Source organism: Larimichthys crocea, chromosome III (assembly GCF_000972845.2).
Source record: "Larimichthys crocea isolate SSNF chromosome III, L_crocea_2.0, whole genome shotgun sequence".
Taxonomy (NCBI): Eukaryota; Metazoa; Chordata; class Actinopteri; family Sciaenidae; genus Larimichthys; species Larimichthys crocea.
In genome coordinates, this window is record NC_040013.1 from 24540527 (window position 1) to 24568494 (window position 27968).

Consider the following 27968-nt stretch of genomic DNA (forward strand, 5'->3'; position numbering starts at 1 on the left):
TTGAATAAATCGTCCATGGCCTGCGGGTGTTTTTGTAACCACGGGGATTGTGGGGGATTTTTTTTTTTTGTACTTTTTGTACTGAGTAAAATCTGGCAGGACTCTTTTAAACGCAGAACAACGAGACAGAGGGAGGATTTCTCAACGAGGTTTATTGTTTCAAAATACATGAACAGAACTTCATCAAAGCGGGTCTGCTATCACAGTGCATACATGTCACAACACAGGAGTTTAAATGTTTAACATGCCCTTTGGGGAGAGACAGCGGAGGTAGTCGACTGGAGTTTTGGAGCAGAGTGGAAATTCTGGCAACATAAACTTTAATAACATGTTTATGTGAATCTCAATATTCCAGTATTAACCAGTCAAAAATATGTTGCATACACTTCTGATTCACTTAATCTGATGAGTATTAAAGAAGGACATATTGCAGTTTCAGCTGTTGATGAATGGACTCGCCCCCAAACATTTGAAAAGGCATTAATAAATATCACTTATGAAGAGTTTAACACTAGCACAAACTCAGATAATCTTCTTCTTCAGGACTGTGTGGCTGAGGTTTGATTGGATTTGATTGGACGGTGCACAGAAATATTGTGCCATCACCTTTTGCCAAGTGTCCCACCCACTTCAAACCACAACAGAGACATAAATCACACAGCAAGAGCAGGGAGGCATCCTTAGTCATTCATGAGACATTGCTATGCAGCATGATAGGTGCAAAAAAAAAAAAAGGAGTGGAATAGTTTAGTAGTTTAACATGTAATCAGCTTATTTGAAATAGTTTCTTCAGTAGTAAAATTGCAGGTTATGTAAAGCTTGTGAAACACTGTGTAATCTTTGATTTCCAACTGGTGAGATAGTCAAGAGATTGTCCAAAAAAAAATGAACTCACATTATAACCAAATACTGTCCATACTTTCACATGAACGTCAGAGATTGTCCACCATTTTAAACTCGTTTTACTAAGGTACATTATTGTGTGATGGGGATCGAGGCACGGAGGTAATCCCACCAGGATTCTTCAGCTTGCTGTCGAGGTAAGAATATAAACAGAGCGATATATCCTCACAGTTTGGCAAAAAATACACTTGAGCGTGTTGTTGTCATCTGAACATGATGAAAGTCTGTTTGTATCGGAGCTTAATTCCTACCAAACAAGAGCGCAATGTCCCTTAAAATATGGAGGAACACTGACTGAATGCACAGCAGAGCGACAGCAGATTTACAGCGCAGCGGGCTCTCTCGTAAAGACTCAACATCTAACATCACACACGGCATAGTGTACATACATCGTTACCATTAGATCATGACGTAATCCAGAGCAAACCAATCAGAGTGATTTACAGTCACTTACATTAATTATTTATCTCCTAATGGACACATAAATTCTTCATTACTGTTATTATAACTGGTATTAGCAGCACTGCAACACATAGCATCCTCGCAAGGAGATAGAGGGAACATCCACGACACATCTAGACATAACACATGCTGGTTTATGTGTTTAGTTCACTGCAGATGAACCGGGGTAAAGCATCTGCTAACGAAAGAATATGCAGATTTATTAGGCATGCGTTCCAGATGAATGTAAACAGTTTCAAATCTTTCTGAGATTGGCACGACATGTGATGCTGGACTGAGACAAAGGTAGTAATTTGACATTTTGGGAAATACCGCCATCAGCATTCTTGCTGAGAGTTAGATGATGAGATCCGTGCCACCGTGAAGTCTGTACGGAGCTAAAATCAGCAGCAGGTTGACTTAGCTTAGCATAAAGACTGGAAACAGGGGGCAACAGCTAGCCTACCATCACCTCTAAAACTGGTCTGCAGGTGTTTATCGCTGGATTGTTTCTTGGCTGGCACTGGTGACTTTGTGGACAAGAAAAAGTGAGCTTTGGAGGTGCTGGTGCACAAAAACTGTCACCTTTGGACACGGCTGGGCCAAAGCTTTTGGTAAGAAAGCGAATAAGCTTATTTCCCAAAATGTAGAACTACTGCTTTCAAAGGTGGAACGCATTTGGTCAAGTCTGCGAGCTGATTCGTCTTGGAGAGCAATATGAGTAAAATGCAAAGAAATGAACCGGATATATTATCAACAGAGTACTGGTAAACCTTTCTAGTAATTAGCCTTTCCGACTCTATCATCCATTATTTCAACATGTTTTTTGTTTCTTTATGCAAACCAAACATTAAAAAAAATCTTATTTATTACTGTAAATACACCTCGTAATCTAAAAACAAAATAATAATTCTACTGTGTCTTTAAAAAATATTCAATAATGCAAAGTCAAAGTACCCTAAAGAGTTATTTTAAAATGTATCTAACTTTATTACTGACTATCTGTGCACAAACTCAGTCCTCTGTTTCCCCGTCGCTTCTACTCTCACTCCAGTCACCTACAACAATTCATAGATAACACAATTTCATATTTATTCCTCATTTTAGGATTTAGTTTCCCTTTTCCCTCACTGCCGACACCACAGCATCCCACAAGGCACATCTTAGCATTACTCCTGTGTGCTTTTATTCTGTGTTATTGATGGTGGAAGTATAAAGTACGAGCAGTTTGAAACTTTTGTGTAAAAAAAAAAAAAAAAATGGTATAATATGTTTTGCATGGATGCAGATGGCTTGAAGAGCGTGACACACCTGACCTGTGAGAGAAATCTATCCACTGGCCTCCACTCTGTCCAGCAAAGTGAAGTCAAAAATAATGATACAGTACCGATGCTTTCCCATCACCAATGTTGAAAACCCCTCACGGGAGATGCAGGCACAGCACACAAGTCACGGCGAGCACCTGGTAACACTTCCTCTACCTGTCACGCATCCGACAGGACGTAAATTTAAACAAGCAAACGACTAGAGAAGATAGTGTCACTGTGATAAGCCACGTTTCCTGGACAATATGAAGCCGTCAACCTTTTCTGTCATAACACAACCCGACAAAACAATCCTCAGTTTGTCTGCTTGCAAACCAACCGGGGAAAAAATACAAAATTTCACATTTTCTTGTTGTGCTGACTCCTTTTCTGACCATTTTAAAGTTCACAATTACACACAGAATTTTCTATAATGCAAATTTAAGGTAGACAACAAACACTTTATGGAAAAAAGTTATATTCTGTATATTCACCACCAAATCTCTCTGTTAGTATTAAGACCAAGGGCAAACACAAATAAAAAGTGACCCTGAGTTGGCACATGGCCCATTTCTGGGGGTGAAGTTTCAACAAGCTGCACATAGAAATGAAAAAAAAACTCTATCCCCATTTAAACAAATATTCTCATATTGTGCATGTGCTTATTCTGTCTGCAGCATTTTGAAATTTCACTCACGCTTGAACAGGCCAAAGCAACTGTTGCAGGATCAGGCAGCTCACTGGTGTATGTGTGCGCGTGAGAGAGACAGATCATCTGGAGGAGGGAGACTGACGCACCAACTTCATCAGTCTATTAAATCACAGTGACCCTTCCCTCCTCCTGCTCTCGTCCTGCCACAGTACATCCAGATACAGGAGGCCCAGGTGGAGTCGTTGGCTCCTGGGCTCTACCTGACGGCTCTGCCCCCCCTCCACATTGACGAAGGTTCTCTGGGGGCGAGGCTGTCACGTCCTCAGCTTTAAGATGACCGTCGCCAGGATGAGGAAGAAAGTGTTCCAGCCCAGGGTGACCGCGAAGCCTCGCCACACCATCATCTGAGATAGGTCCCAACCTGTTGGAAAACCAGCATGAAAACCCAACAATGCACCAGTAACCACTTCATATTATCTGTATACAAGCTTATCCAGGCTGTAGTGAATGCACATAACACGTGTGATACGACATCACATTTCATTTCATCCCCCAAAACTGGCTGTCGACTTCTGCCCGCGTCTCATCTTCCACTGCGCCTCCACGATAAGGTTTTCCAAACAGGAAATGGCTCCTCTCTGACTTCCTGTGTTCAGCGCGTATCGTGTAACATGGAGCGAGCTCGGGGGCCCGTCGTCGGGTCTCATTGTTGAGAGACGATGAGGTCAAATAGAAATGGAGAAAGATCGGGAGATAGAGTGAAACCACTATCCCTTACAGTCCAGGAAGCCGAGTTACACAGGACCCAGAGCTGATTAATGATTTAACACGGCCGGCTGATACACGGTGTGTGTACAAATCTGAGCCATGTGCATGCGTCTGACCCCAACACATGCTTACTATACACCGGGAACCTAAACATTATGAAACCAATGAGAGTGTTGTGTAACATGCGCGAATACATTACCTCTGTACATGATACAGCGAAGAGCTTCTGAGGCGTAGGTCTGAGGAAGAGCCAGGCTGATGTAGCGGAGAGGATAGGGGATACACTCCACGGGCCAGATGATACCTAGAGTACGAGACAGATTGGGTATTGTGTAAGACGACATTCAAACCTGCTCTTAAGTGTGGATCTGCATGCTTTCTCATAAAACAGCATTGAAACAATCCCTGGTTTGTCTTGTTGTGATCTTTCTCTTAGACCATCCAAAGAAGAGATAAACATTACATGAGGTTAAACATTCAGTCTTGAAACTTGAAAACAACTCCACCACAAGTTCCATTTAGCAGCTGCTCTCGAGGATTCAATCACATCACATGATCATCAGCAGATGGAGTTTGCCCGGATGCCATTTCTGTTTTGTTTTTTTTGCTCTGGGCACTTTGAGGGCTTCTGACTTAAAAGCTGAGGTTCAAAGACGAAGATCATGTGGTATGATCGGAAGTCCCAAGAGCAGCTACTAAATGGACCTTGTGGTGAGATTTTAAAGGTCAAGAAAGAAGCTTTGAACCTGGACACACTTCTGCGAATTTGATCCCATGACAGCCGGGAAACCTCCATCTGCTGATGGAAATCACTTGACACGATCAATGGGGAGATTAACACCGCCAAATGCCCGATGTTTGAAAGAAGCGCACCAAAAGTTGCTTCTTGGATGGTAGATAAAATATTATAAAGTTCCCTCTAGGGTGCTCTTCCAGTGAAATATAGGCTACATGCTTGTAAGAGGTTTGAAATGTGAGATTGTGTACGAACAAGTTAAATTGATAAAAGTTTTAATAAGTTTTCCTGGTTGGATCCAGCAAGGCCTACCGCTGAGGATGAGGTTGGGGTAGAAGATGCCCAGGGCGGCCTGGTTGGCACTCTGCTCGTCGTCGATCCCGGCTGAGATGACGAGGCCAAACGAGATGCCGGTGACGCCCTGCAGCACGATCAGAATGATGACCAGCACCAACGAGCCTTCATTCGGGATCTGCAGAGGCAGACAGACAAACGAAAGATGGTGGCAGAAGAGTGAGAAAATAAGAAGATAAAATAAGAATAAAATGGAAAAAAGAGTGAGATTAAAGAGGATTAAATGACCCTAAATATAGAAAAATACAACATTAAAACCATTTTTTTCAAATCTTCTTGCAAATACAGGTTTTCCCCTCTTATTAATGTAGGTGTCTCTCGCCTTTTTGGAGTTTTCAAGGGTGCTGCATTAAATCTGATTTTGAAGTGATGTCACCTGAGTCAGCTTCAGTTGGCGCTGAAGACTATGAGTCTGAAAATGGGACGGGACTGGTCTGAATGTTTGACCAAACTGTTGGCGGTCGACACGTAGATGTGTTTTATCAAGATAGCAAAAAAGTATTCGATATAAAAGATTTTCTGGTTCTGCTACATTGAATTTGAACCTTTTTTTTTTTAACCCGCTGCGTCTGTGAATATTATGGAGTCCTTTGCTAAGTCGGTGAAGTAGTCTTTTAAGGAACATGAGAACAGATGAGAAGATAACATCAAGAAAAAAGATAAAAGGGAACGAGGGAGAAACCAACAGAGACATAAACTCTCTCTCTCTCTGATGTTCTGCACTGATCTCCGGCCAAAAATACTAAAAGAAATGAGAAGAGATGTCACAACTGATTAAGTTTGGGGGGGGAGCGTAAGCAGAGCAGAAACTATCCAATCCAAATAAAAACAGAAAGAAGTCCCAGGTCAGAAGATTCAAGGTGAAAACTCTCCTAACCTGAGTAGAAACTGCAGGCATTTGTAAGACTAGTGTGTGTGTGTGTGTGTGTGCACTTGTCCTCGGTGTGTTAAGACACTATCCGTCTCCCCTGACAACGTGCAAAAATAGACCTGCACAGAGAGGCCACATGACTACCCGGTTGCCACAGCAATCAAGGGCTGTTGTCGTGGCGATCCCACAGTGATCCCTGGATACGGCCAACGCAGGAAGTGATTTATGCAGTGGTGGTCTCTTTGGACTTCAGCACCTTAATTAACACACACATGAATGCTCACACACACACACACACACACACATTCGCGCATGCACACAAACACACATTTGACAGACAGAGACGAGAGCACACACCCATAAAAAGCATGTGCCTGCATGGGCTCGACACACAGATACAGACACCAACACACACACACACACAAACACTATCTATCCTCTCTTGTCTGAGTGACTTCTGCCTGTTATCGATCGCATACGCGTGTCTATTGAAAATCAATAATGAACAGTGTGCTCACGTTTCCACTGGTTTGTGGTTCTCACAGTAAACCTGACCCCGCTGACCTTCACAGTCCGTGGACTCACACAAGACTCATTTCACATGTTTCATTTACATAAAATAATCTGGAAAATAAAGCTCTGTTTTAATTATTATTAACCTAATTACGGCTCTAATGTACCGCAGGTTAAGTCAGATCTTTTGTAGTAAAAAATGCAAATGAGCATGGTAATAGACCCGCTAGGTTTATGACGCATTAACCTTCAACATGTCAAACTCTCCACAAACCAAATCATATTAGGAATGCAGCGACCTTTGTGGAGCATTCGGCCGCTTTAATGAGCTCTCAGAAGACTTCAAGGCTTCAAACAGCAACTTTGGTAGTTGAATAGAACAGGAAATCACATTGTGTGTCTGTGTTAAGACTCCAGCCTCACTTCAACATTAATTGACAGTGTTGTGGTCTCAGTGAGGATGAAGCAGCATTGATCCTGTGGTCTGTTTTTTTTTGCAAACAGGTATTGGCATTACAATGAAGAGCAAACGATCAGAGACACAAGCAGCGAGGCGAATGTGTGTCTGTGATGCTTTAAAGTAAAGATAAAAGATCAAAAATCTTTATATAGCCAAACAATTATTCAGGCCTTTATTTCTCTCGGTTGTTTAATTACTTATTCTATATTTTCCCGTGTCACTTTCTTCCCCGGCGGATTTTATTTTTGCTGCTGCACAGGCCCCGTCTTCCCGATCAATAAAGTCTCATCTCGTCTGAAGAGCGCGTGTTTGTTTGTGTTTGTGTTTGAGCCGGCGTCTGCTTTATTGCCCGTGTCAGGAGGACGAACCTTGAAGACGAGCAGGATGAAGAGGAGCAGCAGGATGATCTGGAAGCTGATGACAAACAGCTGAGAGAAGAGGTGAGCCAGCATCGTCTCCATGGAGCTCACGCCTGGTAGAAAGGCAAAGACACAGAAACGATGTTTTATTATCTACCTGTAAGCTTTGATATCAAAAGTATCACTGACACAGGTTCATTCAGTGTCGTCTGAATCTAACTGGCTACCATGAATAATTCATTAAATGTTTGATAATTACAAAACTTCCTATTAAAGCTATGAAATCAATAATTCATAATGAGTAAAAACAAAATAACTCTCTCATTGTGTCTGCTTCTTGCTGCTAAATGTCATCTTCATGTCCTCCTTTATGATCATATTACGCCATCTAATGGTCATATCTCAAATTACCCTTACATGATGCACTAATGTTTTATCACCCACAATCGAAGCATTAAAATAAACCAAAGATTAAGAGCATGCACGATGTCCTAAAAACTTCCAAATCAACCAGAAAGTGACTTTTGGAAGATGTCAGCATACGACAAACGTGCAGTACTGATTCTCATATGAGACTAATGTTGCTCTTGTAATACAAAGTATAATGCATGAATTTAATTAAGAAAGACATGTTCGGAATAAGTAAATATAGTATTGGTAAAGGAAATGGGAGTGCTGTTCTCGTGTCTGTGTGGCACTGTGAACTTCGACCTCTCACCTGCGACCCAGCATCTGTCCAAAAGCCCCTCCTTCCTCTCCAGGACGAAGGAGAGAGCTGTCAGGCCCACGGCCAGGTAGAAGGTGATACTGCAGGGTTCAGAGAGGAAGAGGAAGGAGAGAAGGGTTCAGTGAAAGTTTGTCATGTATATAAAGAAGACTGTCTTCCTAATAATCACATTTTTATTGTCAGCAACATGCATTTTAATAACACAATCTCACATTTCCCCGTAAAAACAAACTTTACAAAAGGAAGTGCATGAAGGTTTTAGAGTCAGTAAAGTTTGGCTGAACTTCTCTAATACTGGTAGCTACAGTACTGACCTGAGAACAGCTCCCGGCGTCACAAATGTAGTGAAGTCTGTGTTTTGGCTGCCATAGATGGGCTCTTCAAACTGCAAGACGACAGCAAAACATTAAATGAACTGAATTATAAATAATGCAGCATCAGCAGAAGAACACTGACTGCACATACAGCATTCATCTCTTTTTTTATACATTTCTATGATGTTATTTATTATCCAGTTTTTTACCTTTATTGGCAGGTCGGCCAGGTACGACATACTGCCCAACTTATGTGTCACAAAAGCCTGCAAACAGAGGACAGAGTTAAGTTTGACAGTACCGATCAAATACCATGTTTATTATTATTATCATCGACTTTCAGCGTAACCATGGTGCTGATGATTAAATATCTGTAATTAAATTCCAATAAAATGAGTTTTTGTTTTGCATGATGCAACACATAAAATCAGAAACCAGTTAAGTGGCTTTAACATCAACTGTACCAGTGTAATCTGTACTGAACCACACGTGTCAGTTTATACAGTGACATCCTGCTGGGTGTTAGACGTCTTTGTATTATCTGGACGTGTTGAATGATTTCTGATCATATCTCCTTGAAAAATGACAACATGACGAGGCTCCGGTTGGCTACGAAGCTCATTTGTTTATACCTGAAAGGCCTCGTGGACTTTCTTCTGCAGCATTATGGCAATTTGTTGATCTAGACAAAAGAGAAACAGCAATGATCAACAATTTCACATTGCACTGTGTTATTGACTGTATTTCCACTGTGATTCTGTATATTCATATCTTATTTCAGAACCTAGACCTGGTATATTATTCCTTCAGTGAAATATAAGACAGATGTGACGAATATGTCAAAATGTCAATAGTACAATGACAATAACTCTTTCGCCTACTTTCAGCATAAAAGACAAAAGACTGTGCATCTTACTTGTCTGGTCCAGCCAGACGTGTACTGATCCTCCATCAACCACCTCTTTAGAAACCTGCCGCTGCATCATCCTGTAAAATCACAGAGACATGGTCATAATCTGAAAAAACCTCCCCGGGATTACAAATATATATTCAGCCACAACCAGTAAGACTGGGATGCAAACACAACGCTGAAGATGCAGATATTCTGAATATCAGCATAACGTAAGCTTCTTACAGGTGCATTACAAAACAGATTATGGGATATTAGCCTCTGGCCTTTTTAGATATATTATAAATCATACGATTTAAGAAAAGGAACTTTGTTCATGAGGTGAAGCTGACCTAGAGTTAGTTCCTGATTTAGGAGACATCGGTTTTAATTGTTTTCTGTCTTGCTTCCCTAATTTCCTTCCTAATCCCCACCAAGTCAAGGGTTCGTCTCTGCAGGACATTTACACATTGGCAACTTCTTTATATTTAATACCTCCTCCTGTAAAACAGCCCTGCAGGGCTGCAACGAATGATTTCATTATCAATTCATGTGCCCTTTTTTTTCTTGATTTTTCAGTGAATCACTTTAGTTGTAACTCTAGTTGTAAAACTCCTGCTATGTGTCTTCAAATTTCTTCAAAAGCTGCAGATTTTCACACCTGAGAAGTAATAAATAAACATAGGACTGTGTTTTATATTTCGAACATTGTCTTATGTGATTCATCTCAATAAAAAATAGTTCCTCTCGCCTCACTTATAATGCCTTGTCGACACAATAATCAATAGACCCGGTGTGTCAGCTAGAATAGAACAATTAAGATTATTCTGAAGTCACCACAAGTCAAAAGAGGAGGACACTTTTTTGTTTTCCTCAGGCAGATCTGTCACATGAACGGCACATGATTCGGTAGGAAAGAGCGTTTGATTGGTTGATGCTAAGCCGGGAAGTGCCAGGTGTGTTTGGGACAGGAAGGACCAGACTGTCAAGCCAGGCACCACACACATTGTGATTCACACCGAAACAACAACTCATCCCCTTTGCCCTCCAGTGTTGACTCATCCTCACATGATAGCAACTCTTCACACATAAACACACTCTTTCTGTGTGTGTTTATGTGTGTCAAAGATAGAGACACTGAGCTCTGAACAATTGAAACAACAAGCAAAGCAATGTGTGTCTTAGACATCTTCATCTCGGACAATTCAAAATAGATTCTAGTTCCCTTATTTTTCTTTTACTTCCAACTTTAGTCTGCTTTCAGACAGCATGAAATCCTTCACCCCTTCACCCAGTCTTAATGTTGTTATGCTCGAGAGTAATGAACCTTTATCCTGATCTCCTTTATTGGCATTTGAAAGCAGCAAATCACTTCATAAATGGCTTTTATCACAATATAATGCAGTGGTAAGCAGATATAAAGAGGTATTTATGGATGCATTTGCCAACAATTATAGCTCCTCACACGAATAATCCATAACTGGTGTATGAACAGCTCGTGAATGACTCTGAAAACAGCAATATAGCTGTAAATCATAATTAACAATATATGTATAATATGTGTTATTATTCCTTTATTAACTGTTCATACACATGTGAAGATATGTACAGCTTAGTTGCGTTAAAAAGCATTTATTATCTGTTTATATACATGACCATTGTGTAGGATTTGGTGACATCTAGCAGTTGTTGTTGTTGCAGATTGCAGCCCCCTCCACTCACCCTCCTGTTCTAAGCATGAAGAAGAAACTACAGTGGCCAGTGATAAAAACTAAATAATAATAAAAACATGTAAATAGAGCCCCTGAAATCTTAGTTCTACAAATCAAAGTGTCATTGAGCAAGACACTAAACCCCTAATGGCTCCAAAAACGTGTTCATTCATGAGGAATAAACAAGAATTTAGAAGCATGGGCCATAGCTACTCAAGCACAATGGGGGGCTACAAGTTAAAAGCTGTTGGTATTGGACAAATAATATTTCACCTGATGGTGGCGCCATTACGGAAAGTCATGTGATCACCAAAATTCCTCTAACTTATCCTTGGGGGAACATGAATGGGTGTACCAAATTTCATGACAGTCCATCCAATAGTTGTTGAGATATTTCAATCTGGACCAAAATGTTGGGGACCGACCAGCCATTGACATCCCTACAGTTATGATGCTTGTGTGGCTAAAAATAAAGTTCCCTGTGTAATGCATCATCATCCATAATAATGTATCCACCCATAAGACCTGTATTGTTAGCTCATGTCACTTTTTTTCTTTACTTGTGCAGTTTGGTTTAATGCATGTAGGAGCATGGAAGGAGGTTTTATTTAAGGAAGCTTTACCTTGCTACTGTCACCAAGTGTTTATTCATGGTTGAGTCTGTGTAAATACTATTACAAAGAGTTCAGCCTAGACCTGCTCTATATTGACACTATATAAACCAGATTGAATTGTATTATATGGTTCAGTAAAAAGTAGAAAGCTAAATACATTTGTAATGTGAAATGGTTCAAATATGTGTGCCGCGAGTGTCTCTCTGTGATGAGTTTGTCCCTGCAGCTGGAATGCTGTCCGTGCGTCACAATGAATTTTTTGAGGGTTTTGTATGACTACCAAACATCCCTTTGACGCACACAAACAACCTTTTTTTATTCAGCACTGGCACTGCAGGTGCATAACATCATACATGTCTGCACTGTGACAGCTATAAAAAAAGAAGGTGAGACAGATAAAGTAAAGAAAAGGAAAGTTTGGGAGCAAAAATAAAGTGTCACCGCAGAGGGGGAAAGCAAAAGCAACGGCGATACACAGCAAGGGTCTGATCATGTCAGACATGTTGAGGCTTGTCAAGTCACAAACAGGTCAGACTATAGCTCGTGGCACAAAGATCGTCACAAAGAGTCATTCACATTCACGCACAAACTTGCAAAGCAGCACGTACAAAAAGGGAAACAAAGTGATGGGACACACTTGTTATTGGTGTTTGTTTGGTGTTCGTCACGTATCAGTGTCCTTCGGAAACAGTCGGTGCTACTTGCAGCAATTCTGACTTTTTGTATTTGCATGTGTTTTTTTAGAGCCACTCAGGGCCTCCGTAGTTTTCTGAAATCTGTGCTCAGAGTTTGTTTCTCGACACTCATCGAGTATCTCTTTAGTGTCTGTACTCTGAACACTGTTGCCAACTTGGTGATTTTGTGAAGGCTGACTTCATCAACCTCTTAGGACCACATCGACAAATCTAAACCTCATGAGCAACAAGTGACACGCAGTTTCTACTTTACACCGTGTTGACCAATGTTTAACCAACCAGAAATAAGAATATGAACACAAACGCTCGAAGCTTTAGTGGATTCGTGTGAAATTCTTCCATGACACAAGTCAGAGCTCAAAGTTACAGCGAAGGTAGCCACACAAGGATGAATCCTCTTTGATTTGTCCTTCAATTCAGCGTTTATCAACTGTCATAACACCCCAGTGACGGCTCTCTTTCCCCAAGAGGATATAAAAATGAATGTATGTGCATGTTATCTATGTTTTTTTCGTCTGTTGCTGATGTTGGCAGGCGACTCCAGTTTCTCTCACCTTTTTGTCAGGTAGCTGGTGAAATTCTTGCCAAAGCCGATGACACCCCAGTACTCTCCATTATAGATCCCATTAAAAGCTTCCGTATGGGACAAGGGCACCTAAAACAGACATAATAAATAATTATCACACAACTTTTGACCTTACTTATTCAAAGTTTCTAATATTTGTTGTTTCACTGGAGCTGTTGGGGGTTGTTTGCTTTGCTCAAGAACATTTAAGTGACAGAGAAGGGAAATATTTCTTATGTACTTATTGAACTGAACACCACTTTACTGTATCTGCGGGGTGGGTCTGGGTTTGGTAGTTCCTGTTTCATGGTAAAAGAGTCTTTCCTCTGGGTTACTTTACTTCCTGTCTGTCTTTTTCCCACCTGTTTTCTGTCACCTGGGTTCAACTACTTAACCAGTTCAGTTGGGTTTAGTTGCTTCCTCTTGCTGCCTCTTCAGGGAGTTTGTTCACTCAACCTAATCATCTGCATTTGGGTTCACGTCCCGAAATAAACCGTAACGATCTGCGTGTGTTTTTATCCAGTATATTGAAAGATTCAGGGTGACACAAATATACAAACTTTTACTGATTTCCTCGAAGATGGAAGTGAAACCGGCTGGTGACTTTGTTTCTAGATTACACAATATTAGATACACAACAGTCCATCTGAGCTATGTGACATTTTCAAAGAGCCACAAAACAAACAGTTTGATTGATATATGAAGTCACAATCAGCCATGCAAGAAGGAGCCATTATAATTAATCAATAACAGAAAATAAACAGAAACTACTGACAGTTTTATGATAAATATATCTGCCAGAAAAAAAACCTTTAGAAATACAGAAACTACTCAGTTCCTCTTTGGTTGTGACAACAAACATGAGAACAGCAGATGACTGATGTGTATTAATATCAAAATCTCCCTCGGTCAAATGAATACCTGGTACACGCTGGAGTTGTCCAGGAAGGAGAGCAGTGTGTGACTGAAACCGGAGGGAGACGTCTCGTTGTTCACCACAGCAACTTGGATCCCCTTTGGGTCTCCTCCAACACACAAACAGATCAGAGAGACCTGGATGACGGGCAGCAAGAACTGGAAACACAACGAGCTGCGAACACATGGGAGAGGGTCAGAAAAGCTCCTCTGCTATCAATCATTAGATATTACAATTAGAAATTATTAATGGCAACATACCCTGGCATTCTCTTCATCCGCACCATCGTTTTGATCATCAAGGCGGCGATGTTTCTCCACTTCGGCATCATGTGTCGGGCTCGTACTTTCCAGTCCGCTGAACATATACAACAAGTTCACACTCCAACAGTTACTCCAGTGGTTCAATGAACGTTTACTCAAGTACTGTACTTTAGTGCAAATGGAAGCTACTTAACGCAGTGTTGTAGTCAAGGCCATCTATACTGAGAAAAGACCAAGACTTTGGGGGGTTGGGGTCAATTCAAGGTCAAGACCAAAGCCAATAAAACTACATTACATTGCAGAATTTACGCACTGTGTGTCTACTTTTTTTACTGAGAATAAACCTAATCCACAATTGAATAGATCACACAACCCATGGGCAGTTTAGGAATATCCTGCAGTTGTGGTCTTGACCAGTTTTGAAATAATATTCCTCTTTGTCTGGGACCAAAGTACAAAAGATGTCGTTTCTGAGACGAGACCGAGACCTTCTCTAGTCTAATGTTACTGTCCACTTTTACTTCAAAGACAGATATTGTACTTTTTAACTTATCTGAAAGCTTTAGTTACTTTACAAACTAAGGTCTTTTGCACACAAAACATTTTGAAACGTTCTCAAATGAATGTGAATGTGAGAATTTGGTTCTTTTTGAGCAAAACAAAACATTGTGAAGGTTTCACTTTGGGTTCTGCATAATTGTGACGGCATTTCTGACCATTCTCAGAATCAATCGATTAATGGAGAAATTTCACAACCAACATGATGAATTACACAAAAAGATAAACTGAAATAAGATCAATCCTGCAGTTTCCAAACAGTACCTGAATATTTGGGAATCTCCTCTGCAGCTCCCGGACCGACCGCGAGAATTGGCCGACTCTCATCCCGTCCGCTCTCGAACGATTGGCTGTTCTCCAGCGGCCCACTCTGCGGACTGGACCCTTGTTTGGAGCAGATCTGGTCCGACGTCTCACACAGCTGTAGGAAGGCACGCTCCAGGGTCTGCAGCAGGAGATAAAGTGGGTGAAGTGTACCAACATACATACATAACAAATATGGTCAAGATTTTAGCCCTGAGGCTTTGTTTTTGTTGGTATGATGAGACATAAAAAAAAAGGTCTTCTCATTTCTATCAAGATGTATCTTGTTCTGCTTTATAACTTGTACTACTAAATATAAAACACCTTGAACCTCCATTGTTTATGATGAAGTGTGCTATCCTCCTTCTTGCTGCCCTGACTACTAGCTCCATACATCCCCCAAGAGCACTCACTGTTGCACTGTGTTGCTTCATGACTGCGTCTGGAGGACCTTCAGCCAGCAAACAGCCGTTCCTCATGAGACCAACCTGGAGAAAAAGACCAAGAGTGTAGGAGTCATGTTACCTGCACATAAACATGCACATAAATCCCTTGAATGAATAACTTAAATATTTAATTCTAAAATAAGACAATACGTTTCATTGCTTTCATTGCTTTGCAAATGTTTCAGATCTATTATGAAATCTAGACAAACATGGCTGTATCTGCTACTGAAAATCCAAACCTTGTGCCATCTTGTTCACCTACAGATTGTGTCATGAAACAAACACCACCCATGACTGTTGTGCAACTTCTTTAATTTCTTTCCTGTGTGTACGAGTGGTAAAATAATCTGTTCAAACTCTTCAGTGGGTCAAACACCACGTAAATTATAATTTTCAGTTGCCATGTGATCAAAGTCTACTTATCGTACCACACTGAGAGCGATTGAGGAAACAACAATGGAGCGAGTTGACGTGACCTTGCTAAGCTCATTTCTTGGCAGTGGAATGATGCATTGTTGCACCGTGTGTTTCTTCAGCTGACATAGTTCTGCCACAAAGGCAGAAATAAATCACCAAATCCACCTCCTTCTCCCTCAGTTGGCGTGATCTTCTTCCACCCAACAATCACTCAAAGGAGAGTGAACTAGCTGAGCAGTCAGACTGGTTTCTGTGCAGCTGTAGCAAGACTAAAATGACCTTTGACCTTGTTTTTTTTGGTGCAATTTAAGGAAAAGTTTGAGTTATGCACTTTACACAGAAACCTCAAAACCAAATGGACACACTTCACACTGGAGTTCAAGCAATGTGGGGTATTTAAAGACTGATACTGATTCACGTCACTAACAGAAATATTTTACCTTAATATCACGACAAAAACTACTCTAGAAAAGCTTCTTAAACAGCCTTTAAACCATCATGGGACAGAAAAATTCTCCATTGAAACCCACACTGATGAATTTTCTTTCAGTTAGCAGCTCTCTAAGACACAATACATCTGCCAAATAGTGCATAAAGCTATAAAATTATCAATTTAAAATAATTATTTTACTAAAAGCAATTTAAAAACCCAATAAATGCACTAATTTCAGGTGATATCTCCAATTTATTGAATTTATCAGCCTTGTATATGACCATTCACACATAAACCACAAAGCATCTGTGGAGAGGAGGCTATTTTTTCAACCTCTCTGCAAATATTTTTGGCTTTTTTTGACTGTAACAAGGTGGCGGGGGATTATTGTTCAACAAAAGAGAAGTGAAATTTTAGCTTTCAGACTTTCACCTTTGCATGTTTCCTGAAATTAGAGAAAATTCTGAGAAAACAAAAGACCATGTGCTCTCAAGGGAATAGTGAAGTGCTTAGCTTCAGCAGCTTAGCATAAAGTTAATCCTCATCGTATGGTTTCCACTTTCCTGTTTGTGTAGAGACGTTTTGGGGGGTGTTACTGACCATCAACAGCTAGTTAAGTCCCATCCTTGCGATGAATCTGCAAACTCACGCCAGCCAGTGGCTACCATTCGAAAACCACACCTTTTTCTTGGTGGGAAAGCAAAGACTGGCATCAATCAATCTATTTAACTCTCAGGGGGGAAGTCTAATATGCAGAACAAACTTGCACCAGTAAAGCAATCGGTTTTATGGACTTCATGTACAAAGAAGATTACTGTTGATACAATGTCTGGACTCGTGAAATGACTGGATTTATGCTGAGCCAAGCGTTAATTTGACGAGCAGCGAAGGTGACATGGCTAAATGTACTGGAAAAATGTGGGGCTGTAGGCTTACTGTGTGTCCTTTGTACCGTGTGAGGCCCTGCTAGAAACTACTAATTCAGACTGAAATCCATGACTGTGACAAATTAAAACCGGCTCTCTGGTGACCGTCTTAAATAAATGTCTGTTTGTGTCACTTCCTGTTTCCTGACCCTGTCTGCATCTGTATGTTTTGCTGGATGGGATTCAGACTATATAAAGTTCACCAGCTGCAAAGGTACAAATCAGTCATTTGATCTAATCCAGCATGATCACACGATAAACATCTTACTGTGAACAAACTGAAAAGACTAAAACCAACAAAGTGTTACTCCGTGTGTCAACATTCTCTAATGTATCTGTGCCACTTTGTTGCTACTGGAGATCTTAAAAAACACTTCCTAAAACAGCCGGGCACTGTAGATTTTAAGAAACCTTTCTCGCACAGGAGTAAATCATGAATTTGTTGAGTACTATTTTCAGTGGCGGATTAGTACACAGTACTGTGTTCATGTTAAATGTCATCTAGTGCAACAGTGTGGCTCATTGAGGTGCTTTTAATACTACTTCAACTCAATGTTGTTTTTTTAAAGCAACATTATGTAAGATTTGGTATTTCTTTGTGATTTGGTATCCCCAGTTTCAGACTGTAATTCACTTATACACCATCGTCATATATATGGACAACTGTACGCATAGATTTTTTTATGATTACATAATTTATAGTCAAAGATTAGCCAGTCAGTGGTATGTTACACCCTTCCTACAGTAGATATGGTACCCAGATCAACCAAGATACACAATGCAAGATGTAGGAATGGCAGAGACACCGTTTACCGTGTTAAATGTTAGCATCAAAATTACTTTGAAGGTGTTATTATAGGTAGAAAAGTTTAATAATGTTGCTTTAATAAAAAGAAAAATATAGAATATCACCAGGCTTATCCTTTAAACTCTTTTAGAAACCAGAAAACATATTATTAATTATGACTAAAAACACAAGCAATCTTTTTGTTTTGTCAGTAAAATCTAAACTAAAGAGACGAGAGAGCTTCCATACAACCTCTCTATATAAAAAAAAATGTATTTACTCTCATTCAATGAGAGTTTTTGTCCCTCCTGTCAAAGCTAATAAAGGATAAACTTCATTTAACATGTTGGCACATAGCAGAAATCAATGGACCCTTTGTTATTCGATGAAGGGGCGAAACATGAGGACCAGTGTGGACGCTTCGTTCTATTGGCTGTGCAGCAGTCTTCTTGAATACTGTTTGCTTGTTTATGCTTGATTTGTCCTTGTGTGTTTATGCACATGTATGCATGTGTGTGTGTGTGTGTGTCCATGCACGTATGAATTATCTCACCACGTTGGCTTGCCTGGCCTCCTCTATGTAATGTGTAGTGATGATGACCGAGACTTTCCCCGTCTTTACAATCTCCACGAGATGTTGCCAGATCCTGGAAAGGAGACGGGAGAAACCAAATAGATGACATAACACTTGACTCGCTTGTTAATAGGTTTTTCCTAAAATTGTGATCTGGAAAAGCTCGCGGCTTTGCCAGCGGCAGATCTGATGAAGCACTGTGGTGCTATTACACAATAGGACTGGAGGAACAACAGTGAGGGATGACAGCATGCTTTAAGGTCTCCAAACTTGCTCTTCCAGAACATATGTATAAATTTTATTGTCAATTCTCTCCCACATGCACAATGCGTACAGTCATACAGAAGTTGTTGTGAAAATGTAATTGGACGACATTGTTCATCTATTAACATGCTCAATTTCTCTGCATGTTTAATCTATCTACCTATCTAAGGAGGCATGACAGCTTCATGATGCAATTTTAGAAACTTATTAAGCTGGTTCTGCTCATTAAAATGTCTAATTTCTCTTTATTTTCCACCATATGTCTGACTCCTACAGTAGTAGTAGTTTTGAATAAATATAAAAAGTCACTACTACTAAATACCTTTAATGTTGTCACATTAATCATTACAGATATTAAGATTTTGATGTTTTATTTTGTCAGTGTGTGTGTTACATACTTAGATCTGAGCACGGGGTCCACCCCGACCGTCGGTTCGTCCAGGATGAGCAGCTCTGGATTCTGAAGCAGAGCCGCTCCCAGAGACACCCTGCGCCTCTGCCCCCCACTGTCAAACACACACACAGGAAACAACAAGAGACCAAAAGCGTGACAAAGTTGAATCTTCTCCCACATTCCTAAATGTTTTGTAACTGATGAACCACCTCGCCTCTACGCATGCCGCTCACTGCTGAGAGAGGCGGCCGGGGAAATCCTGCAAGACGAACCTGCCTGACAACACGGAGGAAAACAACAAGACCTAAGGGAGGGAAGTCGGGAGGAGGGAGGAATCTACAACAAAATGACCAAATTTTATTGATATAATCCAAAAAAAAATATTTTTTTTACATTTTTAATTCATCCCGATATTTGCTGATTGATATTCAGTTCGATTAAAGACTTGTTAAAAGGACTCGTATGAAGCGGAAACCAACGATGAGAACGCATGGCACACGGTGTGTTTATTCATACCAGGAATAACTTTCATATTATGCATCGAGAACAGTTTCAACAACATGTGTGTCAAACAAAGCTGCAGAAACGCAAGTGAGGAAAAGCCGACACACAAGGTCAAGCTCATTTAAACAACAAATCCACTTCTCCTCCTCCAAATTTACCAGTCGGGAGTTTTAGTTGCAGCTCAGTAACATGACAGGCTGTTACGACCACAGATGACATGATAAATATTACATGAGCGGCTAATGAAAGCTGGTGTAAGGGGGCCTCTTTGGGAACAGAAGGGTCTTTGTAAAGACTCAGGGAGGTGAAGCAACTGTTGCAACAAGAGATGTTGAGTATTGTTCTTATCTTCTTCTTCAAAAACAAACTGTAAAAGGGCCATAAACCATTTTCATTGATCTCTATCAGCGTCTGAGAGATTTCAGCCACATTATCAGTTTGTTTCTTCCTGTCCGGCTGAAATTGGACCTAAAAAAAAAAGAAATCAAAAATAACTCAACGATTAAAGCAGAGATACTATTCTATTTTTGATTCGTATTGCCTGATTGTGTCCTTTTTACGGCATGAGAACGAGGCTTCTTCATCCGCGGAAAATGCTGATCAAATGTCAGCTGATAGAGGTTCGGTTGAGCAGGAAGTCTTTCTTAAGAAGCCACCACACCAGCTGCCAAAAGCAACAGGAAGTTGGCAAAAATCTGATCAGACAAGATTCTGCAGATAAAATCATTTGTTTGGCGGGACAATAACATGCTGCACACTTGTGCAGACATTTGACACCAAATGTCAAATGTTAATGTCTAATGCACAAAGAGGACATGCATGATGTGTTCCCTTATATGAAACCTTGAAGGAGTCAGTGGACTTTTGCCTCCTCGGCTACATAAAAGCATGCAAACCCGTGCTGCCAGATTGGGTGGATTGGATTGATAGTTTCTGTTATTTTAAGAAAACCATCACACACACACACCCCATTACAGACCTAATAAAAAAAGCAAACAGTATGGTATTGTTGTATATATCAATGTCAGATGAACTCCTGAACTCATGAACTCCTTGCTGTTTTCATGGCGATTGCGCAGGTTTGAAACTCGACCTGCCATCAGTGAAATCAAACCAAACAGTCACTGCATGGCGTGAATATTCAGAAAAGTTAATGTCACAGCAAGCGGATTGCTCTCTCGTTATTCGACCTTTGCTCGTCTCCTTACCAGACAAAGTTAAAAATTAAAAATATATAATATTGTTTCATGGGCACTGGGTTTACAACCTGTGGCAGAGAGAGCGATCATGTCTGTGAGCTTGTACACATTCATTACGGTAATTCAGGGTTCAAAGTCCATCGGTATCTGTAGACAGCTGTAAAAACACATTCACCTCGCTTCATCGCCTGATTGTGATGGATTGGTTTCAGCTCACCACACAGACAACCACACCTGAATCCTCTCGCCAAAGTAAATACGACTGTATCGATATCCAACCGAACTAACTGAAAATGTTCAAAGTCTACCTGCAGCCTCTGATATGATGTACAGTAGAATGGACATATTCAGTCCAACACACAGTATAATGTTGCCATGTTTGAGATGCATATTAAACTCTTTTTTTTTACCTGAGATTTCGGACCAGACTGTGCTTCTGAGGTAGATCCAAAAAGTCAATGAGGAAATCCATGCGTGCCTGGGTTTCCTTCGACGTCAGGCCATGGATTAGGCCAAAGAAGGTCAGGGTGTCTTTGATGGTGAACTCGTTGTATAACGCCAGATCCTGTGAAACACAGGACAATATTTTAAAAGCCTCCACATGGAGCTACATCATGCACCTGACTTTACCCTGCAAAGATACGCATGTGGATCGAAATGTAGCAACCAAAGAACTGAAGTAATAAGATGAGAGAAGCATCAGATAAGTTGCACACCTCTTCACTGACACATCTGTGGCTTCCACATTTCACATCTTAAACATGAGACAACACTGTCCAGTGAATACATGAACATAGTTCATAGAAAATGTTCCAATTTAATGCCGACACAACGTCTGACAATACTTTTTTTTAGGATACCTTGCACTGAGGAATATCACGTGTTTCTAGGAGAAATCTTTTTGTCACCAAAGAAAAGAAGACAAACGTATCAAATGCTAAATGTAAAAGAACTTTATCCAAATTAAATACACCCCAAAAACTGATAAATCAAAAACTATGCGATCATAAATTAACCAAAGAGGAGTACAAATCCAACAGGTTATAAGGGACACATTACAAGTGGTACCAGAGAAGTATTTGGGTCAGTACCTAGCCCAGATCTGATGATATCTCTCCCATCGTTCCAAATTATTCTACCAAAGATAAACTCTGTTACCTTATCCTGCAGATCTCTTTCTGCACCGCTGCCTCCTGAGCAGACATTAGACTTCTGTCACTAAAAAAGGATTACTGCCCACATTTAATTTTGTAGCATTAAGGTCTTAAATAACAGCCCATGTACACATTCTTTCTGTAAAATCAAATAAATATGACCTGTTATTTATTGCTAGTATCTCTGTTATTGCGTAAGCAGTAACAGTTGCACCTCAGGGAACAGACGAGGTGTCACGTTTCTTCCTCCCTGGGTCACAGATCAATTCCTACAGGGGCCGATGTTGATGCTACAGGTTACACACATGAGGAGGTCAACTACCACAGTGTTTTCTCTCAGCCTCATCAGATATCCAGTCTGACAGTAATGAGACACACACTCAGGTACAGGTCACTGACTGCAACAATGGCCAATTTAAAGAAGGCCCTGAAGCGAGGCACTTAGTTCGCTATTAATGGTTGTAATGAGCAGCTTCTCGATGTGAAGGGAAGCTTAAATGGGAAAATTAAGGTTTAAACGTGCAGCTGAGTGGCTGAGGAATTAGTGCTGACAGAAAAGGAAGGAATTTGACGGTGAATCTGGTTTTTAAAAAGCAAAAGTTTAAGACAATTTAACACTTTTTAAACCTAAAAAGAATTTAAGACAACACGAACAGGAACATGTCATGGTAAAAGCCTTCAATTTGACCTGATTACAGTTTGCATGCATGCAATACATGCTTTTAAGGTGGCATTAAAAGATGCTGCGTTTACCTGCGGCATGTATCCGACCTTCCTCCCTGGCACGTCATGACCAGGGAACGCGGGTGGCTTCCCCAGCACACTGATGTGACCCCGCGAGATTTTCAGAGTTCCCACGATGCATTTGAGAAGTGTGGTCTTCCCACATCCACTGGGCCCCAGAAGGCCATAACTGCAACACAGAATCAAGAGCATTTCAGATTAAACTCTACAGAGTTTATGTTTACTTATCATCTGCTTTTAGAGCAAGACTTTCCTTTCTGGCACACAATCACACCATCACACCGTTTGACATCGTCCTTAGCTAATTGGCCACCGGCTCCAGGAGCATACTTAACCCACAGACATGAGAGTGCTATTGATCTTCCTTTCTAACACTCAGCGAGCTACTTAACAGATTCCTTCTTGTGCAGTCAGAAAAAGAAGAACGTTGCGAAGAAACATTTCCATTAGTCTGAGAAACTACTGGGAAATACCCGAAACAACAACACGTACATCGTCAGTAGATTTATTTTTGTGTCATGGTTTTTCACTTCCTCTGTAAACTTCCTTTTTTTTATTTACTTATAAGCATAATGTAAGCGTTTGTTGAGTTTGTAAGAGATCAAAATATCGCATGCACAATGCACAACACTGCCATTCTCTCTCAAAGCATCTCAGGTGTAACGTTACGTCAGCTTTGTTATTCAGCACATTTCCAACCTCATAGAAAAGTGAGAAAGCTTGTTGTCCTCGTCTACTTTCCGTGCACATGTGAGCGATGCATGGGAAAAGAAAAACTGTTTAAAGAGCCTAAACTATTTCTAACTCAATCTTCCAATCTTGCGTGTCGAGGTATGTGTGAGAAAAGTGATCCCGGAACATGATAACCTACATAAATCCTCTCTTATGAAGCTCACGTTCTCTTCTACATAAAGGGTAGTAATAGGATAGGTTCCAGCTTTAGGGAGCCAATCAAAGAACATTTATTGTAAGGCTGTTTCCGCTCTAATAAGACTAAGGCTTTAGATGTCTTGTCAATCAAGAAAAATCCGCCATAAGTCAGTATGTTGCACTTACATATGTCCCTGTGGTACAATCAGGTTGAGGTTGTTGAGGACCTTCAGTTTCCCGTATGACCGGCACACATCTCGACACCGGATTGCAGAATCCTCCTGTCCAGCAGGCAGAGAAGCCTCCACATCAGCCGTCATGTTCCCCTCCTTTAGCTGGAAGACAGGACAATACTTTGTTAAACATGGCGAACAATCCTGACGTCTGCCTTTCGTCTATCTTTCTATCTTTCTAGATCTATCTTTAGACTTAAATCAACTACTGAACATGAAATATTGTCTGCAGTTATGAATGAATGTATTTCAGTAATGCAATCCTGCGTACACTCTTCATGACGTAGGAGGAAATATCAGTTTTAATGAAAAAGTAAAATATCGATCCGGGGGAGTTTTTTCTAAGAACTTTTTAAGAGGAGTAAAATCTGGCCATAAACAGATCAGACGATTTACAACCAGGTCTCTGAGATCACGACATACTAAAAAATCGACCGACATCCTGTCACATTTCTGCATTTGCATGTGTATAAGTCCTTTTTGTGTGTGTTCTTTAAGTGGTTTCATAGAACGGCCTCTTTCTTTTTCACTTTGTCTCACTTGACAGTGCCACAGTTGTTACACCTGTTTCTCCCAGATGATAAATCAGACATATTTGCCTCAAACGCTCATAAAAAAATCATAAAATGAAGTTAATTAGTTATCTAGGTCGACCCTTCCTGTCCTGTCTATCCATCTAGGTGCTGTCTGGGCAATCAACATGAGCCTAACAGATGACACCTCCATCTACATCTAATTCATCTTCCCTTAACATCAAAGTCCGCTCCATTAAACCTTCAAATTAATTATCGTTGCAGCATTAAGTTAATACAACAATGACTGAAATATATCATCTCCCAAATCACCTACCCGCTCCAGACGTTAGGTCACATTCACCTCAGCCAGAGGCAAAATCAGCTTTATCAGCCAAGTATTTCTACGCATACAAGGAATTTGGAGAAAGTCTTCCCGCCCTCCTTTTATTTTATAATCCCACATGGGAAGGACATTCCATTCATATTAAATTAACTGTTAAAATGCACAAATCCTCACTTAAACAACCTGTTAGACAAGAATGAGACATCTCAACTCATTTGTAACATGTTGCTCTGACACCTGTCACCACCACCGCAAGGCGAATGTGTTCTGGGACTCTAAACTCAGACGATTTCTCCACATCTGGCTGTTTTTGTGAAAACACTGATGATTTCAACTGCGTTATAGGTTTATATATATGCATACATGTATTTTTCACTACAAAGCCTTAATAATAAAACACATTTCTCACTTTAGCTGTACTAAACATGCATCAAAGTCTCATCTCATGTAATATACTGTATTGAATTAAAAAGATGCATTCAAGCGGTGTAAAACTTGCTTCACTCTGCTGATTACAATACGAAATTTGCCTCCTGATTAGGATTTATTCCTGCAGAAGTTTGTAGGAGTTGCAGGCTGGATTAGTCTTTTTTCAAGAATGCAAGACCAGGGTAAAACTTGTTCTCCGTGCTTTTTAACCCAAAAATTGGAGATGAATTTCACTTCTGGCTCAACAACATACTGAAACAACTCGCTCATACTCTGATACTCCTGGTAGTTTCTTTGCATCTTGTCAAGCTTCTGCAGATAAAGTATTTGGGTCGGAAAAAACAATCCTTTGCCCAGTAATCTTTAACTCTATGGTGGGTTTCCCTCGGTCTCTAACTAACCTCCTTTAATCCAGCAATCTCTCATTTTTCCAGTGAGGAGATTAGGGAAACTGCACTGCATAATCTGAAGCATTTTGTTGGCCTACAGCCCACGTCTGCAAAATACTGTACACACAGACTTGTGTGAATAACCCCTGCAGTGACCGGAAGTTCTGATCAAATTAGCTGATTTTAAATGACAGTTAAAAATCCATCTGAGATAAACAAAACAAAAAAAGATAAGTCATAAGTAAATGTCAACTTGATGGAAGATAAGGCAGCAATCTGTGCAAACACTCACCCACGAGAGAAGATAGAGGCATAAATGGAAAGGATGAAGAGTGGCTGATGAGTGAGTCCTCAGACTGAAGACAACAACTGAAGAGCATGTGAGCATCAGCTGACACAAACTCCTCAGTCCAGTGGATACAAAGTGGAAGAACAGGTTCAGTTCAGCCTCCAGCAGGTGGAGAACGGATGCTTTCCTTAGAAGGATACTACCTATCACACACACATGCACACACACCCTTCTCGGTAGCTTGTAACAGGTGGTTTTACTCACACAGTGTGTGTTGTATCTTTAAAAATAACAACAACATAAAGAGTCTTTTACTTGCAGCCACACTGATGAAGAGGCCTATAATTAGAGGCGCATTGTGCTTCTGCAGCCTCTTCTGCTGGACCCTCGTCTCCAATAAAGACCTCAATCAGCCCAAACAAAGCCTCTCCTGTCGTTCATGTTTGGCTCTGTTGACCAGGAAAAAAAAAAAAAAATTCCTACCTTTGCTTGCCAAGTTGTTGCCAACTTGCGTCACGGCCAAGTGGAAGAGAACGGGCTTGACAGGCGCGCATAAATCTCTCCGGATTCGGCACAAACGAGGCGAGTGAGAGACGCAAACTGTTCAGGAATGGACACTGTTCGGGCTATTTATACGCTGAGCCTGTTGTAGCCTACATGCATCGACCGGCCAGCTGCTGCACTTTCACTTCTCCCGTTTTTACACCGGCGCTTCGCGCATGATCTTTGCAGCAGCGGCAGCAGGAGCAGCAGCAGTGCGGTGCGGTGCGGTGCGCGGCACGTCTCCCATGTCCTGCCTCCGTTTTCTAAAACGACTAAGCTCATCCTCCATCTCTCTAAATCTAAACTGCTTGGTGCACAAAAAAACAAATAACAGAAATGTCTGCGGGTGATGCATCGGTGCGCATCCTGCAGACCTGCTGCAGCGGAGCGTTATAAGGCCTGCTGCTGTGAAAGGGGGGATGGACTCCATCCTGAATGCTCCTCTTTTCTTTTTTTACCTCTCTCTCTTTCACACACACACAAAGAGAGCATTCCTAAATGATCCAAAAGCATCTCACCCGCTCCTCCATCTCGGTGCAGTCTGCAGGACCAGTCGTCGCATCATCCAGAGCGGCAGCCTCCGAGTCCATGGCAGCAGCAGCAGGGAGGGAGAAGGGCGGACCGGACAGCCGGCTGGGTCTCTGCAAGGAGAGACAGCGAAAGAGAGGGAGGGGGGGAGGAGAGAGGGGTGGGTGGATGCGCTATAACACTTTCTATAGTGAAGTTGGACCCACTGTTCTCTCTGGCAGTCAAAAGCAATGGATGGATTCATCATTTGTTCAGCTGTAGGATGGAATGTGTTGCCATTTCTGGACCAGCCTGTACTGCAAACATCTTGTTTTTTATTTCATTAAAAAACAGCAATGGTGACATTTTTGTGCCTTTGACCTGAAAACACATCTGACTGACTGAGTCTGCAGTCATCTCACTCAGCAAAGCTCCTTCACCTTCAGTGTTATGCCAGATGTCTCGCTTGGTTGCATTTCTCTTTTTCTTCCTGCAGGTTTGAAGATGCATCAGGCTGGTTCATCTTCTGAGAGCTAAAAACGTTCCCACTCTTCCATCCTATGCACGTCTGTCTGACATTTCTCCTCTCATCAAAACTCTGCAAAAGAAGATTTCTGCACAAATGATGTGTGGGAATTATATTTATAAAAAAAATATGGTTTGGGATCATTGTGTAGTTTCCAAAGAAACCACAAGATGGAAGCACAACACAAGAGACTCAACACAAACAGGCGAGGCCTTAAATCAGTGATGTTTACAGGAGGAAAGCAACTATTTACTCAAGTATTGACCTGTGAACTGATTTAAACAGTTGGTGCATGGCATGCACATGGTGCAGGTAGCAGTTAATCCTGGAACAGCCAGATCAGTTCAGTACCTGGAATCTATCTGAACAACTATTTACTGCCAGCCTAACCAGGACGGTTTACAGCATTGAAATCCTCCATGCACTATAGAAACACTCAGGTAAAACAGGTAGAGTGAGTAAGGTGCTAGGATATTCAGGATCTATTAAATAATGTCATACAGTTTCGATTAGATTGAAAAAGCTCGTTGTTTTCGATCCATCGAGCCCAAAGGTTCTCTAAAAA

At 40.9% G+C, this 27968-nt stretch overlaps 1 protein-coding gene across 3 annotated transcripts; it reads right to left on the bottom strand.

Annotated features, from left to right (window-relative positions):
- Positions 1–132: 132 nt before the first annotated feature.
- On the bottom strand, positions 133–27961 carry abch1 (ATP-binding cassette, sub-family H, member 1). Of its 3 annotated transcripts, XM_027277326.1 has the most exons (21): positions 27318–27961; positions 26889–27011; positions 23816–23964; positions 22769–22928; positions 21272–21426; positions 19163–19270; positions 18480–18573; positions 15331–15405; positions 14879–15059; positions 14054–14150; positions 13799–13967; positions 12867–12967; positions 9319–9389; positions 9035–9084; positions 8612–8668; positions 8403–8473; positions 8080–8168; positions 7371–7474; positions 5117–5276; positions 4268–4372; positions 133–3721 (listed from the first exon to the last, which is right to left on the bottom strand). In XM_027277326.1, the coding sequence occupies exons 1-21, from the start codon at positions 27351–27353 to the stop codon at positions 3615–3617; spliced, it is 2262 nt and encodes a 753-aa protein (XP_027133127.1). In that variant the 5' UTR covers positions 27354–27961; the 3' UTR covers positions 133–3614. The 3 variants fall into 3 exon arrangements, with proteins under 3 accessions (XP_027133127.1, XP_019119382.1, XP_010742983.2); XM_019263837.2 differs by lacking the exons at positions 26889–27011; positions 27318–27961 and adding an exon at positions 26311–26825; XM_010744681.3 differs by lacking the exons at positions 26889–27011; positions 27318–27961 and adding an exon at positions 25831–26272.
- Positions 27962–27968: the final 7 nt, after the last annotated feature.